Source organism: Mustela nigripes, chromosome 7, assembly GCF_022355385.1.
Source record: "Mustela nigripes isolate SB6536 chromosome 7, MUSNIG.SB6536, whole genome shotgun sequence".
In the NCBI taxonomy this organism is placed as follows: Eukaryota; Metazoa; Chordata; class Mammalia; order Carnivora; family Mustelidae; genus Mustela; species Mustela nigripes.
Window position 1 is genome coordinate 111,011,899 of NC_081563.1, and position 18,104 is coordinate 111,030,002.

General features: G+C 41.4%; 1 protein-coding gene across 4 annotated transcripts in view; it reads right to left on the bottom strand.

Moving 5' to 3' along the window:
• Positions 1-18,104, bottom strand: part of LOC132021769 (attractin) — a 149,082-nt gene that overhangs the window by 64,001 nt on the left and 66,977 nt on the right. For all 4 annotated transcript variants that reach the window (XM_059406627.1, XM_059406631.1, XM_059406629.1 and 1 more), the window contains exons 8-15: positions 17,654-17,897; positions 16,724-16,907; positions 15,343-15,497; positions 12,487-12,571; positions 5,536-5,756; positions 3,225-3,346; positions 2,259-2,397; positions 238-428 (exon numbers count right to left, since the gene is read on the bottom strand). In XM_059406627.1, the coding sequence (XP_059262610.1) occupies positions 238-428; positions 2,259-2,397; positions 3,225-3,346; positions 5,536-5,756; positions 12,487-12,571; positions 15,343-15,497; positions 16,724-16,907; positions 17,654-17,897 (1,341 nt within the window). The remainder of the gene's footprint in view (positions 1-237; positions 429-2,258; positions 2,398-3,224; positions 3,347-5,535; positions 5,757-12,486; positions 12,572-15,342; positions 15,498-16,723; positions 16,908-17,653; positions 17,898-18,104) is intronic.

Sequence of the window (18,104 nt, forward strand, 5' to 3'; positions counted from 1 at the left end):
TTGACCAAAAAAACCTTCTAGGTAAAAACCACCAAGTCACATATGCCCCAACAGATAAAGGAAAACCTCCCCATCCAATTCAACCACAGCAGATTAGGACAGACTGTCTTCTTACTCCCTCAACTACACTCATGCACTAGGTACTACGCCTGCCGGGCATACCACGGGGAAGCTGCTTGGGTGCACTCAGTACAAGTGTGGGTACCAGAAGCTTCGGTTTTGAGGATGTGAACTCACCATGCTCTGTGATGACTGCATTATCCGCAGCTGCTTAAGGACGAATTCTACCTTCTTCGGGGTTGTAAGAGAAGCCAAAAAGGCATTGTGGTTCCTACAGGACAATTTAGCATTGTCATAATTCTCCTTGGCAGTAGTAATTTTCAAACAGGAGTTTCCAACCAAATGCCAGCTGATGCCACAGATATTTTCTTTTGTGAAGGGAGGAGGGGAAAAAAAATAGAGTTTTAGAAATCACACAAAACTACCATATTACCAGTTCAAATGACCAGAAACCTACAAGGTTTCAGTGATTTGAATTCTGCAGTACCTCACTAGGATGTGGTGAGGGCATCCAACACACTACTAAGGACCGATGCAGAATACAAGAATGTTAGACTTCACCAGTCCTGCTTCCTGGATCTCAATATTCTAAGGTCCATGCTCTATAACTTGGGGGGAAAAAAATCTTTGGTGCCAGTGCTAGATTTTTAAGCCCCCTTTTGAAGAACAATTAGAAACAAGACCCAAATCCTAAGAACAGAGAAATGAATATGCAGATTGGAAGGGTGGGGAAGAAAACTAGAGGATGGAAATGAGTCGGTGAGTGAACAAGATGATGATCTTCGAGGGTACATTGTTTCACATCAAGTGGAATGTAAAATCAAGGGTACAAAACTTCCTGAAAGTGAGGTGGAAAGATCGTTTTTAGAAAAAAAGACAGGGAGGCCTGGGTGGCTCAGTTGGTTGGATGACTGCCTTCAGCTCAGGTCATGATCCTGGAGTCCCGGGATCAAGTCCCGCATCGGGCTCCCAGCTCCATGGGGAGTCTGCTTCTCCCTCTGACCTTCTCCTCGCTCATGCTCTCTCTCACTGTCTCTCTCTCTCAAATAAATAAATAAAATCTTTAAAAAAAAAAAAAAGAAAAAGAAAAAAGACAAAAACCAAAAAATCCTAAGTGATACAGGTGCAGCAAACAGGGTTAAGACTGTAATCTGCTCCTGTGTTCACCCTGCACCCAACCAGCTCAGCTCTGTGTCCTGAGCTGCACAGAAGTTCTGTATGCTTCCTGGAAGACAGGGAACAAGCAAGGCAACTTTGCCAGAACTGAGTAATCTGGGCACACCAACGATGCCCGTGACTGGTCAGTGAGGCAAGTGGAACATGCCCCAGAAAAGGGGTCATTTAAGAGCAAACAAGGTGTGCTCTTTCAAGTGTGGCATCAGTGTCACTACTCATTAAAATGCAGATTCTGGGGCCCCACCCCCAATGTGCACCAGAACCTGAGTCCTGACAAGACCCTCTGGTACTCTGTAGTACACTGAAGTCTGCTACAATGAGGTAAAGAACACGCAGCTCACACTTGAGCAAGACGAATCCAGTACTCTCAAAGGACACTGAGAAGGGGCCTGGCAGAGCCTGCTGCTGTGTGCGTGCTTCGGAAGCTGTGCAGAACCATCGATGTCCCCCTTCTTGGAAATCCCGGGTAAGCAAATATATCACAGAATTTCTGCTGTGGCTGGCTGGCCTGAGGCCCTCAACTCTTCGTCCTCAACCTCAGCTGCTGTAAACTGAGGTGTTCAGGACTGGAGAGCACCTCAGGAGGTTGCTGGTGAGAAAACCATCTCCCCTCCTTCTTGTCAGAAGGTGCTGACAGCCTGATCCCAGTGGCAAGAAGTGTCCACCAAGTGGTCCACAGACCGGCGGCCAAGACTGCTGCTTTCGATTGCTAGGTGACCAGAGCAGAGGTGATCAGGGACAGTGGAGCAGGCTCGATGACATGGAGCCAAGTTGTCATTCCATTCTCCAGAGCAGAAGATAACACTTCACTTTATTTCAAAGGACAGAAGCAGCAAATGCTTAAGAATTGTACTTTCATTTTAAGAAAATAACCACAATAGTGGAATGGGGGAATGAATGGATAAAAAGTCTGTTCCCTCTCTTGGGTGCAGTCTAGGCTGCACAGTATTGGGGGCGGGGGTGTGTGTTTGTGTGTGAAGTCTCTGGACCCACACACACCCAGATGCCCCTACGAGGCCTACCAGGCAGAGCGATGCACTCCTGATTGCGGGGCTCCCACTGGCAGTTCTGGTCCAGGGCACAGCTCCTGCAGCTGGTCTTCTTGTTACAGTAGTACATGGGGTTATCCTTGGGACAATTCTCGTATCTGGAAATGGAGGTCTAGAACACAGCAGACAAAAGCTTTTCCCTTAATCCATGGACAGAACTCACGGTAAGGACAGAATACTAAAATCAACAAAATCTAATTGAGGAAGCAAACTGCGAATAAAGACATAAGATGCAGGTGAGGCGGCCCTGCGGTGGAAAGACTGTGCTGAAATCTTTCACACAGGACATGTCCTGTTCCAGCAAGGAGGCAAGACACTCTTTTAAACACCATGCTTTTACCTGCTCAGCTGTGAAATGGGGGTGTTCAACCTGCCGCTTTTCAAATGCCTCCTGAACAGTCTAAAACTCTCATACTTTATGAACTGCTTTACAGAATAAACTGTCAAAAACTACAGAGGTGGAGTCACTGTATCTTTTTCTGTCCTATCACCCAAGTAAAAAAATCATAAATGGTGAGCATAAATTATACTGAGCCATGGTATAACATAAGACAAGGAGATTTCGTTAAGTTGCCTGACTCACCTTCAGTCTCAAGTCCTAACTTGCTCCCCAAAGCTTGCACGGGTAGAGTGAGCTCACCATGACAAGCCTCACACCAAGAATAGAGGCCCTAGCTAGAGCCAAGCCTAGGGAGTGGGGAGTATACAGAGTAACAGTTCTGCCTTCTTCTAAGACATGACACACCAATCCTGTGGCTAGCAAGACCTTCGAAATTAGGAAGTATATAGCATCCCTTCCAAAAAGAAAGCCTGTAACTACACTGGAGGTTTTGAAAAATACCTCTGGGCCAGTATTTGTGTGACACACACCATAATCTCACCCCTACCCTGCCCTGGGGTTTCTTCATCCCCTGTAACCCTTGAGAAGCGGCCCCTGACCTGGCCTTCCGTGCAGCTCTGGTTCACGGGGACACAATGGTCACTGCACCAGTGACAGTCATTGGTGTTGGCTGTGCAGCTGTAACAATCCGTGTGCTGGTCACATCTGTCGTGGTCAAGAGCTATGAAAAAAAGAAGAACTCATCAACTATGACAGTTTCGCCTTAGAAAAGTCACAGGCCAATAGCTGCTATTGAGCACAATCTGAGACTAAGGTTTGAAAAAAAAAAGAAACAATGTAACAAGGGTTGGGAAGTAAAAAAAGAAGAAAAACTGGCAGGAAAATATATCAGTGTGTTCAGGTTAAAATAGTATTTGGAAATAAATAAACATTTTGAAAAAACACTATTTGTGAGAAGCCTGGGTGGCTTAGTCATTAAACATCTGCCTTTGGCTCAGGTCATGATCCAAAGGTCCTGGGATCGAGCACCGCTTTGGGCTCCCAGACTCAACAGGAAGTCTGCTTCTCCCTCTCCCACTCCCCCAGCTTATGTTCCCTCTCACTGTCAGATAAATAAGTAAAAATTAAAAAAAAAAAAAAAGAGAGAGAGAAAAGTATTTTGTAAACTTCCATGCCCCCACCAAGAGTACACTAGAGGGAAAAAGAAAGATAGGTTAATTTAATTCAACAACAATGAGATATAAGAGAAGTAGGTCTGGTTCTTTGAATACTTCTCTTTCCAAGGAAAGAAAGCAATTAGTGTTCTAATGAACACCAAGAGCTGCCCAAGAGGCAAACAAAGTAATGCAGAAGACCAAGCCATTGCTCTAGCTACAAATGCAAAGCTAATCTGGAGGAGGAAGCAGGCAGCACCACAGAACCCCAAAAGAGACACTAGGCTGAGCTACAATTTATACATGTATGTAAGTCTAAGAGTGCAAATGTGAGAACTTCTGGGCTACTGCAGACCTTTTATGTCTCCTACTGACCTAGAGAGGTCAAGGTCAGCAAAAAGAGAGAGGCTGCACAACCATGCTGCTTGATCTACTGATCCACTTACGGACATGGCACATGGAAGAACCCAAAGACAAGACAGCCAGCCCCCTGCTCTGCCACACACACAAAGCATGCTCTTTAGGTTATTCTACCTCCCCTGTCACCACCCCAAGGACTGGGCTCACAGAGAAAGCAGAGTGACCAGAGATGCAACATTTGAGATGAGTTCATAGCAAAGAAGTTGACATCGAACCACCTATGGTAATCAAACATTGCTTCCTATACTCATGCACATTGAATTTGAACTTTTAAAATTTGGTTTAAAAAGAAAAAAAAATTTCACAAATTTTATTCATTTGAAGAGACAGTGTAAATACTGTCTATCCCTACTAGGTTCTGGTCCTCTCAGTTCTCCACCACTCACTGGAAAGTGTCTGGATGCCCCTTTGGGGATCTATGATCATTTTACTTTGGAGCACTCCAGCAGAGTGAAAGCTGACTTTATCTACCATAACCCTCAAGGTAACTTGCTACATACCAACTCTAACAGTTAAGAAATTTAGTCAACATTCTTTAAAATAATTGAAGTGAACAAATATTTTGCAGAGACTTTTTAAAAAAAGGATTTCTTACTTCTTACATCACTGTATTACACAGTGCTACATGTCACAGCAAAAGCATAAGGAGCTAAATAGGCAAGATGAAAAAAGCTTAGAAAACATAAGGGGTGGTTCTAGAAGCCAGGAGCACTGGTCACACTTAGCAACTCTCTGTCTTGCTATCACCACTGTGCCCAATTAGAGAAGCTAGAAAAGAATACTTTGCAAAGACAGCAACTCTACCTCTATTCTTTATCTACTCTAAAATAGCTTTTCCAGGTTGGCCCTCTTAATCTCACCCTTAGCCTTAGAATTGCAGAATCCAGTAAGGTAGCCACCAGTCTCATGTAATTCTGGATTTAAATTAATGAAAGTTTAAAATTCATCGGTCTCAAGTGTCTCTGGCTAGTAGCTCCCATACTGAGACAACGCATAATAGTACATTTCCATTATCACAAAAAGGTCCTATTGTATTGTATCGCCAAGACCAACTGCCAGGCTTAGGAGCTGGTATACAAAATCGATGCAATGCCAGGAGGTTTTGTCTCCATCATTCACAGACAGCTTCTAGGAGCCACATGGCATGTTCCCATCCACTGTAAAGAGATTTACAAAACTATTTTCAAACACCCATAAAGCCTGTGCACCAGTCATTACCAAACCATTTTAGATAATAAAATGAACATAAAAAATGCACATGTGCTAGATACCTTCATAATTCAGATAAAGTGAGATTTCAAATTAATTAAATTTTGAGAAAAGGAAAAAAACATACTTCTTTTGGAAAAACATTCCGATTTTAACTTTTCTTCTTGTGCTTCAGTGGCCAATTCCCAGGAGATACACTGAGATGACCCCGTATCCCACACACACCGGATGCCAGGTCCTGCTGCCAGACAAGCAGCTTCACTCCTGTGTGCTCCACACTGTTCTGAGGTAAATACGAGGATGTCACTGAGGAGGAGACTATTGAAACCACCAAATACATACATGGTGCTAAAAGGGGGGAAAAAAAGGAGAGTAGTTTACTGAAGGTTTCTATATATAAACGCACATATGCTTTTTATAATCTTCAGATAAAATGTCTGCAAAGGTCCATCAATTCAGGATGTGATATAAGTAAACTCTGGTATAGCCACACAATGCAATGGCAGTTGGCAGATGTAAAAAGGAATGAGGACAATATCTACATTCTGCTATGTGGTGATCTTTAGGATACACTGCTATGTGGGAAAAAAATGAAACGCAGAGAAAAGTATATATTGGATGCAACCATTTATCTAGTGAGGGAAGAAGGAAAACACACACACACAAAATATCATTTTTCATTTTAAAAACTGTAACAACAGGATGCCTGGGTGGTACAGTCGGTTAAGCATCCAACTCTTGGTTTCAGCCCAGGTCATGATCTCAGGGTTGTGAGATCAAGCTCCATGTCAGGCTCTGCACTTAGCACGGTGTCTGGTTGGGACTCTTTCTCCCTTTCCCTCTGTCCCTCCTCCCCCCTCAAATAAATAAATCTTTAAAAATTACAAATATAAAAACAAGGAAACAACAAAGTTTCTCTTTAACTTCTCTTCTTAAAAGGGCTAGAAACAGTGACCAACCTAGTAGCAGTAAATATGACTAGTACTTAGATTGCAATATCTAAAAACCATTCTTTCCCCTAACCCTCAGAAAAAAACCACATAGGACTCTTTAAAGGCAACCTCTAGGAAGTCAGATTTAAAAACAAAAACAAGAAAAAACAGGGGCGCCTCGGTGGCTTAGTCATAAAGTGTCTGCCTTCGGCTCAGGTCATGATCCTGGGGTCCTGGGATCAAGCCCCACATAGGGCTCCCTGCTTTGCAGGAACCTGCATCTCCCTCCCCCTCTCCCCCTGCTTGTTCCCTCTCTCGCGCCCTGTGTGTGTGTGTGTGTGTGTGTGTCTATCAAATAAATAAATAAATAAATAAATAATTTTTTTTTTTTTTTTAACCCAAACAAGAAAAAACAACTAGGGAGAAAAAATCAGCAGTGGTACATTAGGGAGACAGGCTCTACAGAATTAGTCAAGGCAAGACACTAAACAAACAGTAACAACGGGCAGTGGTGATGGTGGGAGAATCAGAATCCACACTTGATATTACCTAAAAGATTTGGTTTTCAACAAAATGTTACAGTACATACAGGGTCACCTGCATGGCTCAGTGGATTAAATGTCTGCTTTCAGCTCAGGTCATGATCCCAGGGTCCTGGAATCAAGTCCCACACTGGGGTACCTGCTCAGTGGGGAGCCTGCTTCTCCTGCTACCTCTCCTGTTCCCTGGTTTGTGCTCTGTCTCTGTCTCTCTCTCTCTCTCAAATAAGTAAATATATAAAGTCTTAAAAACAAACAAACAGGGGTGCCTGGGTGGCTCAGTGGGTTAAGCCTCTGCCTTCAGCTCAGGTCATGATCCCAGGGTCCTGGGATCAAGCCCCACATCGGGCTCTCTGCTCAGCAGGGAGCCTGCTTCCCCATCTCTCTCTCTGCCTGCCTCTCTGCTACTTGTGATCTCTGTCAAATAAATAAAATCTTAAAAATAAATAATAATTGTATAATCTGAAGAAAAATGAAAAAATATCAAAGAAAATGAAAAGAGAAAATGCTTCAGAGACTTGCAGGACACTGTCAAGAATCCAACATAAACATAATGGGAGTCTCAGAAGGAAAGAAGTGAGAGAGAACAGAAAACACACTTAAAGAAGTAATAGCTGAAAACTCCCCAAATTTGGTAAAAATGATTACTTTACACACCCATCCATAAAGCTCACCAAACTCCAACAAGAACAATCAAAAAAAGACCCATTTACACACATTATAATAAAAAAACTGCATAGGGTAACTCATAGAAGAGAATCACATTAATATTAATGGCTAAGACACAATGGAGGCCAGAAGGCAGAGAAAGAAGATACTGAAGTAATGGAAAGTAAAATAAGAATTCTCTACCCAACAAAACTATTCTTCAAAAATTAAACTAAAATAAAGACCTCCCGAGAGAAACAAAGACTAAGAAAATTCTTTGCTGTCAGGCCTTATGAAAAATAGTAAAGTAACAATTATAATTAAAGACTTTAATATCTCACTCTTAATAATAAGAGAACAACTAGGAATAAAATTAACAAGGATACACAAAACTTGAACATTACAACCAATATGACCTGCTGGCATCTGTGCAACACCACCACCTAAATAAAGGAGCACACATATTCTTTTCAAGGGCACATGGAACAATCTCCCAGAGAGACCACATATGCTAGGCCATTACAAACAAACAAACAAACAAAAACAAGAATGCAGTGTTTTTTGTCTTTGTATTTTTAGGGAAGGAAATCTTCGAAGTATGTTCTCTGATCATCAAAATGGAATTAAATCATAAATAAACAGGCAGAAAAATCTTTGAACTCCACAATTATTTGAAAAATAAAGAAAATATTCTGAATAACCTATGGGTCAAAGAAGAAATCACAAGGGAACTTAGAAAATATTTTTAACTAAATGAAAACAAAAATACGCCATTTCAGGGGCGCCTGGGTGGCTCAGTGGGTTGGGCTGCTGCCTTCGGCTCAGGTCATGATCTCAGGGTCCTGGGATCGAGTCCCGCATCGGGCTCTCTGCTCAGCAAGGAGCCTGCTTCCTCCTCTCTCTGCCTGCCTCTCTGCCTACTTGTGGTCTCCCTCTGTCAAATAAATAAATACAATCTTTAAAAAAAAAATACGCCATTTCAAAATTTATGGGATGGGATTAAAGTAGTACTTAGAGACAAACTTATAGCTTTAAACACATGTATTAGGAAAAAAAAAAAAAAAAAGAATCTAAAATCAGTAACCGAAGCTTCTACCTTTAGTAAAGAAAAGCAAACTAAACCCAAAGCAATCAGAATGGAGGAAATGATATCAAGAAGAAACAATAAAATAAATAGAGAAAAATGAAAATAGAAATTTGTTCTTTGACAAGATCAATAAAACTGACAACCCTTTAGCTAGACTGACAAAGAGCAAAGACAAGAGTAATTCACAAAATCAGGAATGAAGAATGGACATTATTGACCTTCAAGAAATTAAAAAGCCTATAAAGAAATACTATGAACTTTTATACCAACAAATTAAACAACTTAAATGAAACAAACTCCTGGCAAGACTGATTATCAAAACTATCTAGTTTCTCAAAAAATTTAAAAATAGAACTACAATATGATCTAGAAATTCCACTTCTGGGTATATAACCAAAAGAACTGAAAGCTAGGACACAGATATTTGTACATCCATGTTTATAGCAGCATTATGTTGCAAAAGGCAAAAGGTGTAAACAAACCAAGTATCTACCAACAGAAGAATGGATAAACATGGTATACATATATGAGAGTATTATTCAGCCTTAAAAAGGAAAGAAATTCTGACACCTGCTAAAACATGGATGAATGAATCTTAAGGCAATTATGCTAAGTGAAATAGGCTAGCCACAAGAGGACAAATACTGTATGATTCCAGGTAAGGTACCCGAGGTAGTCAGATTCACAAAGACAGAAGCTAGTGTGCTGGTTGCCGAAGGCAGGGGCAGGGCAGAACAGGAAGCTGTTGTTCAGTGGGTATAGAGCTTCAGTTTGTGTGATAAAAAATGTTCGGGAGATGAATGGCAGTGATGGTTGCTCACAATGTGTGCCACTAGTCCACACACTTTAAAAACAGTTAAGATGGGGGCGCCTGGGTGGCTCAGTGGGTTAAAGCCTCTGCTTTCGGCTCAGGTCATGATCTCAGGGTCCTGGGATCGAGCCCCACGTTGGGCTCTCTGCTCAGCAGGGAGCCTGCTTCCCTCTCTCTCTGCCTGCCTCTCTGCCTGCTTGTGATCTCTCTGTGTGTGAAATAAATTTTAAAACAAAACAAAAAAACCGCTATGGTGGGAGGCCAACGCCAGCAAATGATAGGCTTTGTCTCACAGGTATCTATCTATCTACCACATACACGGTACCTCTATGCCTCTTGTGTGCCATTTGCTGGGACATCCTCAACCCTGCCAACCACTGTGCCAGATTAGAACCTGAAGAAAGAGGCTAGGCGCTATACAGACAGGAGACACAACACCATCCTTAAACATAATCATCTCTTGGGACACCTGGGTGGCTCAGTCAGTTAAGTCACTGCCTTCTGCTCAGGTCATGATCCCAGGGTCCTGGGATCGAGTCCCGAACCCGGCTCCTTGCTCTGCAGGGAGCCTGCTTCTTTCTCCACCTCTGCCTGCCATAATAATCTCTTGCAAAATCTAAGAACAGAAACAAGATCACTGGGCAGAAGAGACAGAGAAGTGGACTCCAGATCATATAAAGGAGAACCTGCTAATCACTGTTGTCTCTGGAAAAGGAAGGGGCTTCCTTCTTAGGTCAGTTTTCCATCCCTGGACCTTTTAAAGGAGATGACGGCATGGAGTAGAAGTTTTGAGCAGATGACTTTAGGATCTCTTCCAATTCTGAGATCCTCTGATCTGCCAGGAAGTTTAGAACGAACCCACAATGAGGCATCAAGTCATTCACTCCCACTTGCCTCAACTGCCTTCAAATTAACACAAGACTAACTTATGAAAGCATAAAGATTTTTGTGGCTAAGTATCTGCTATATACTATATCTAGAAATGGACACATTTCAATGACCAAAAATGAAGCCGATGTTTAATTTTTAATCTCACGATGGGTTTAGTATCACATTAAGCAGTCTGGATTCAACTAGTCAATCTGCTGCTTAAACCAAAGAAGCTCCACCCTCTCCCAGTACAGCTGGTGTTTTCAGCAATTCTGAATCCATCTGGTCACACGCTGGCTATATGAGGTACGCAGAGTCCTTCAAAAACGCCTGGAGCAGGCAACTGAAAGGAACAGCCACCTCTACGCAGCCCCAGGGCCTCGCAGCCAGCTCCTCAGCCCACCGCCTTACAAAACCCAAGAGGACAGTAGGTAAGTGACCGGATGGCAGACCCAAAGCTGCTGGCAGACTAAGAAAACCACCACTTGGGATACGAAGAAATGATTTCCACGTTCTCTCTCAGTAAATTCTTCCACAAAATGAAACTCGACAAGGCCTCTCTCGTCATCTGCTGCCCCCTCCAGCCCTGCCCTGTACACCCAGATGATTCGCAGAGAGGCCCCAACACACCACTGGAATTACACAGAAATGAAAACATCATGGTAAGTCAGGCAAGCCATTCCTAATTTTGATTCATGGCTCAAGTGTGTCATCTGGTAAAGTGTCATCTTCTCTGAGTCTGAATAGAACCTTAGAATATTTTAATAGATGATCCATTTATCTGCTAGTTACTATCACCAGACTAGGAGCTGCTACAATTTAGCGAATGTCTATTATCTGCCAAATACTGTGCTGGGAGAAGCAGGGGCATAAAGATGAATGAAGCAGAGGCCAGGCACCCACTAGCAAGGTATGACAAAACAGCCCCACTGCTTTTCAAATGAAAGCATCAAGAGGGACTCACTAGAAAACCTCAGGGTTTTCCTCACTGAGGAAGTATCAGCCTACAATTTAAGGGGACACTTAAAATCAGTATGGGTGTCAGCCTATACTATCACATGTTCTCACAGGAAAATCATGTTTATCACTAAACTGCAGCTGAGTGATTCCTTTAAGAAGTTGTCACCTTTCCCCAGTATCGAAGTAACTGGATTTTGCCCATTCTTCCTTCATGACATCGTCAAGACATGCTGCCTTCTCAGCTTTTCTAATCCCACATCCATCTCATCTTGCATCATAACAACAGAAATTCTGAAAGCCAGGGGAGTCCTAACATAATGTAGGCATTGTCGCATTTCAGAAGTTTCAGGATTGCTAAGGCTCAGAATTTTAGGTCAAATAGACAACACTCCTAACAGCTGAAACAAAATGGGGAAAATTAAGAATATGACTAGGCTTTAGAATATGACTAGGTTTAACAAATCACAAATCTTTCTTTCTTTCTCTTTCTTTCTTTCTTTCTTTTTAAGATTTTACTTTTAAGTAACCTCTACACCCAATACAGGGCCCAAGATCACAACCCTGGGATCAAGAATTTTTACGTGCTCTGCCGACTGAGCCGGCTTGGTGCCCCAACAGATCACAGATCTTTAAGGCACACTGTGAGGAACGGGCAGAGTGGCCATTCTAGATTCCCCTTCTCCAGGGGCAGATATAGTTAACTCAGGCCAGGCATTTTTGAGCAACACAATAAAATGTAGTAGAGACTTCAGAATATCAATGATTGCACATTTATCTGCAGGAAGCTTTATAACTTCCCCATCTCTGTTCTTCCATCCTATCCATCTGAAATGCCCTCTCTCTTTTTTTTAATCCCTCCTTCCTACTTGATCTGACAAAGAGAAACCTAACAACCCAAGCACCACAACAACAGTGAACAGCGGGGGGCATGAGACTATACCACAAGACCTCCTGTTGTCCCATGCATGCAGACCGCACCAAACAGAGCATTCTCCCGCATGCTAACAAACAGGGCATCAGAAGTAATTAAAATCCACATCAGACATCTTAAATATAAATCAGGAAATTCAGACCTACGTAGCTCTGCAACAAACTAATGGGCTGAGGGAATCCCGAAAATAATATGTAAGTCCAAGTCCACTTTCTCATGTTCAACTCCATTTCCATCGCTACACCACACATAAACATTAAACACAAGAGAAAAGGAATAAGCACTTCTTCAGTTAATTACCTGTTGTGTAAGACTGCAGAATGGCCAAATCTGTTGACATCATGGTGGAGATCAGGTCTGGGAAGCACTGACCAGCGGTCACAAGCTAGGAGCAAGAAAAACACATTTCAGAAGGAACTGCTCTTCATAATCAGTAGGAACTGTCATCTTCTTTTGGAAGAAGACTGCAATAAGCACAACCTCGTAAAATGTATTTCTCGGTTTTTCTTAATCAAGTCATTATTGCTGAGGTTAAATGGGGCAACAGTGGAAAAGCATGGCATGGATGAAGGGTGTAGGATAATACGGCAATTCTAATTCATCAATGCATCCAATATCCATGATGCTCACTCATTCTGTTGCCCATCAAGTTTACCCACCAGAACGCTTCCTAACTTGGGTAAATTTTGTATTTTTCAAAATTTATGTAAGTAAAACATGTGCCCTCCATAATTATTTTCCACTCCATATTGATTTGCCCAAACTCAGTAGCTAAAATAGGAAAATACAGGTGGAGACTGAAAACTAAATAAATAGATAAATATATAAAAAATTCAAACTTCAAGTCCTTTCCTAGAACCCCGAGCATCTACTGATTTTCCTTTGTCCTGACCCATGACAGCAATTCTTCTCTGGACCTTTTTTCATCCAACTGGCATGGCAGAACCCTGCCAACCTCACTCACACTCCCTCTCTGAAACAATCATATTTTCATGCTCACTAAGCAAGTGCTCTTCTACTCGATCCAGACCTTCATTCAACTTTACCAACAACAGTTTTTGCTTCCTTCTCCCCAGCCTAGACTCTGTGGTGGTCTTCTTCACACAGAGAAGAGGCCATCAGTCCTCAAAGCTTCCTGCCTACCCACCTTGCTTCTCAAAAACCACACGGTGACAGGGACTCTTTCTTCCTGTCTCACCTGGCTTTTACCACAACATTTAATTGTGCACAAGGAGGCACTCAACTACACCTTCTCTTCCCACAGAGAAGTGGGGCTTTTTCTTTTTTTTACTCTAGTCAACATTCATAGTATACACCTTACATGACTGCAATCTGGATTACTCCTCCCTGTCTAGAAGCTAACAAACAACATCTTTTGTTGCGAAATCCAAAAGGCTCTCCAGTCCTTGTCTTCCTTGAGTCCTCTGTAGCCACTGTTAACAGCTCCCTCACAGGTCATCCATCTTGCCTCGTGACCCTCCTGCTTCTCTAACAGGCGTCCATCCATTCTGATGGCACATGCTCCCTAGAGGCTCGTCCCTGCCTAATCTCTGTATGGGTCAGTCCCACGGTCATCTCCAGATGAACATGCCTCCAAACCCATTGTATTCCCTTCCTTGCAACCCAGCCCCCTCTCCTTCTGCTTCCAACCTGGTAAAAAGCACCGTCTACCACGGCCACACCAGGTACCTGGCAATAAGGATGCGTTTGCCTCTCTCAAAACACATCCAAACAATCCTCAAGTTCCCAGCAGTTTTCAAACCCATCTCTCTCGAACCTCACTGCCACTTCAACAGCCTTGGCTCCAACCCTCCTCAGGATTTTGCAACAGCCTCCTAACTCCTCTCTTGTCCCTTCCCAACTACTCACCACAATGCCACAAAGAGATCTTCTTAAGACACAAATACGATTCCATCAGCTCTTATGTAAGATTCTTCAAAAAGCCCAAATTCCTTAGCATGGCATAACAAGTCTCTCAAGATCTGACTAATCTGCTGGCTGCTGGCTTCTCTAGTTCTGCCGGAAGCCGTTCCTCCCTGATGTGCAGCTGATAGAGCCCAAACTCTGATACTCAGAGGCCCCAGGTATGTGGCAGAGTGTCTTTTTGCCGCTGTGTCTCTGTACATGGGTTGTTGCGTAACTTCACTTAGCTGACTTCCTCCAGACCCAGACCCTCCTTAAGAATGCCTTCCCTGATCATAACCCATTTCCTCCTGAGTTAAGGCATGCCCAGAGATGCTCTCACATATTCCTCTCAAAGCAAGTAACACCCTAAATTGCAATTATATTGTCTGCTCAGTTTTCGGCCTCCCCCACTGTGAGGCCAAGCACTGTAATTTACTCATCTTACAGTCCCAGAGCTCAGTAGTGGGCACATAAACATCTGTTAAAAAAGAACATCTGATGATTACTTAAACAAGAGAACGACTAGTATTTGTTTTGCGTGAACAAATACTGCCCTCTTCTGGTCAAGTATATTGCCTCACCAAAAAACGTTTAAATTCCATGTCAAAGTAATGACTTCAAGAATGTGTAAAACCAATTTTTTAGGAAATGTGATAAAGCTATTAGTCAGACCAACTTAACGCAATGCTGATGGTCACAACTACATAAGACTATTATATAAGGCATTCGTTTGTAACACAAAAGAGGCTGGTCACTCCAACTCACCTTCAAAAATTAACATTCAATCAATTAATGGGAGTGTTTCACGTAATAGAACTTAATATAGAAAAATAAATTTAAAACTTAAATAAGCAATATAAAAAAGAACTTAATATATAAGTAGTGCTTTTTTAAAATACATGTATAATATGTGTCACATGAATACAAAAAATACCATTTGGACTCTTTCAAACAGCCCAATTTTAACTGGCGATATTTTCAGTTTCTTTTAAAATGCTCCTTACAGGGGCACCTGGATGGTACAGATGGTTAAGCATCCGACTCTTAATTTTGAAAATGGTCATGATCACAGGGTCATAAGATCAAGCTGTGCGCTGACTGCACTGGTTGTGGAGCCTGCTTAAGATACTCTTTCTTTCCCTACCATCCCCCACTCCTTCTCTGTCTCTAAAAAAAAAAAAAAAAAAAAAGGAAAATGTTGCTCATAGATAAAAAAGATTCTTGAAACTAAAATGGCTTTGGGAAACTTACCAATGTCATAAGCCATAAAATCTGAAGAGAAGCATTTGGCACCATGGCTCATGGATGTGTCATTGTGTGTGTTTCCTCCAAACACCAGCATGGTTCCACTCACTATCACAGCTGTGTGTAAGTAACGGAAAAATCGGCTGTCCTTAAGAATGGTCCTTTTGAGTTTATTTAAAAATAATAAATACAAGGTTAGTTTTTTAGAATATTTATCATCTATTTGCTTGCAAACACAACCATTTTCTTAACTTCAGATCCAAATGTGCAAATACTTCTAGATTTTCCCCTATATATGTTACTTCGTCAACAATAAATAAATACAAAATCTTAAAGGCCTATGAAAATTTTGACAAAACATATTAAGAATCTTAAAACTGTTCCTACCTTATGACCCTATAATTGCAGTTTCTGGGTAGAAATCACATCAAATACAGATGAAAGCTTACATATAATGTCTTAATAATAAGACAACAACTAGAAACCAAAAATTCCAACAGCTCAGTCTCAGTACACCCACATGACAGCAATTACACAGCCACTAAAAATGATAGACATTTTAACGATAGAATGTAAATGGGTATCCATAGCTGGTCTCAAACACAAAAAGAAAGAAGAGAAACCAGTGCTTTATATAATGACTCTATTTTATAACTCAATTTGCTGTACATTTATTAAAATTAGCACACTTTATATATAGTTCAATTTATAACGGAGGAGAGTTCTAACTCAGGTCCTGAAACCCCTCTATTTGATTATTTCATGCAATGATACCAGTAACTAAGCCCAAAGATGACACTTTAGTCATCAAGGTTAAAAAATGGATATATTTTACTTAATTACAGCAATGTGCATACATTACAGCTTTGCAGAACGATCTATTCCTCAGGATTTTTTTTTTTTTTTAAAGATTTTATTTATTTATTTTACAGAGAGAGATCACAAGTAGGCAGAGAGGCAGGCAGAGAGAGAGAGAGGAGGAAGCAGGCTCCTGCTGAGCAGAGAGCCCGATGCGGGACTCGATCCCAGGACCCTGAGATCATGACCTGAGCCGAAGGCAGCGGCTTAACCCACTGAGCCACCCAGGTGCCCCTATTCCTCAGGATTTTGAAGAGCAAAAATTTTATAGAGGTATTGAGGATATGAAAATTGAAAGAACAGTCAAAAAACGTCAAGTGTTTTCTAATCAATCTCCTACAAAATTTTAGAATAATGCTATGAAATAAATACTAGGTATATTATTACTTTCTGCTTCCTTCCCAATTTCTCTATCTACAATGCTGAAGAGAATTATCTGCTAGACCTAGAACAAAAATAGAGCCCAATATTTTCCCAACAATTGCTAGAATTCACACCTTAGAGTAAAAGCTCAAGAAAAAGCACCCACCACATCTGGGTGTCCACATCGTATCTGTAGAGATCATCTGCAAGGCGGTACTTATTGGCACTGAAAGCCTTATAGCCCCCATGAACATAAAGGGCCTTGGTCCTATGGTCATAGACACTGCTATGACCATAGCCCCCTTGGACAAGGGCACCATTCGTTTGTAATATACTCCACGTGTTCTTAGCTGGAAGAGGAAAACAGTTAAAGACAAACATTGCAGGCTCCTCCTCTCTAGTACTTAAAATGACCAACTAGTTTAAAATAAGAGATTTCAGCAAGCTTGATATGTATAAATTTCTTTAATCTTTTTGTTTTTAAAGGAAGGCCATCTAAAACTTGTAACAAAGCCAGGTGGCCAAACATCAATCTGTTAAATGTTCTGGTGTTCTACTATATCATGTTGGAAAATAATTACATTAAATTTAAAAGAGTCGGATTTCCCTCAATTGAACACTTAATACCCCGCAACCTTCAGTGACCAATACGCAGATGTGCTTTATGGACCTATTTTCCCAAACTATCAATTACAGGTGGTGCTCCCATACCACCACAACAGATATAATAAAATTTAACCAACGGAAAGATTACACATTAAGGGGAAACCACAGTCCATTAAATCAATCTCTAAAGGGTCGTCTAATTTTTTTTCTTCAGAATATTGGTTGTTCCAAACCACTTTTATTTAACTATTTTCAACACCGAAAGCATTTAGTGTCATCTTTGGCTCCTCACCAAACTGATGACAAGGAACATAGATGACATAATAGCAGCAATAATCTGAATTTTACTGGGAACACAGCCACATTAACTGTATTTCAAGATAAAGAACTAGGGTCAAAGTTAGGTGGAATCTTGTTCAAACGTCATAATAATAAGGGTAGACATTTTAAATTTGACATTCCAAAAAGATCCACTGGAAAAAATACCTACCCAAGTCATATTCCTGTACATTGCTTATATATCCATAGAGAGGGCAATGACCAAAGATGACCAGCATGACCACTCGGCCAGTTTTCAATTTGACGATGTGTGCCGAGTGCCCGACCACTGCATACTGCTCCTTGGCTTTCGGGGTCAACAACACCCATGACTCATTATGAATATGGAACACTCTCAACTCATTGGTCACGTTCCCTGTTGAATCAATTTTTCCTCCATACATGTAAATTTTATCCTACGGGGAAAAAATGCAAACAAAATTCTAAAAAAAAAAAAACATCAAAAGCATCAAATCCGAGAAAGAAAAGAAGTTCAAAACCTCATTGTTATTCTTAGCTGAAGAAGTACTAGTGAAATGCACCTTTTCATGAATTATTAGGAAAGGAATGAAAGGAACAACATAAAATAAAACATCATATCCTGTATGTCCAACACTTTGCCA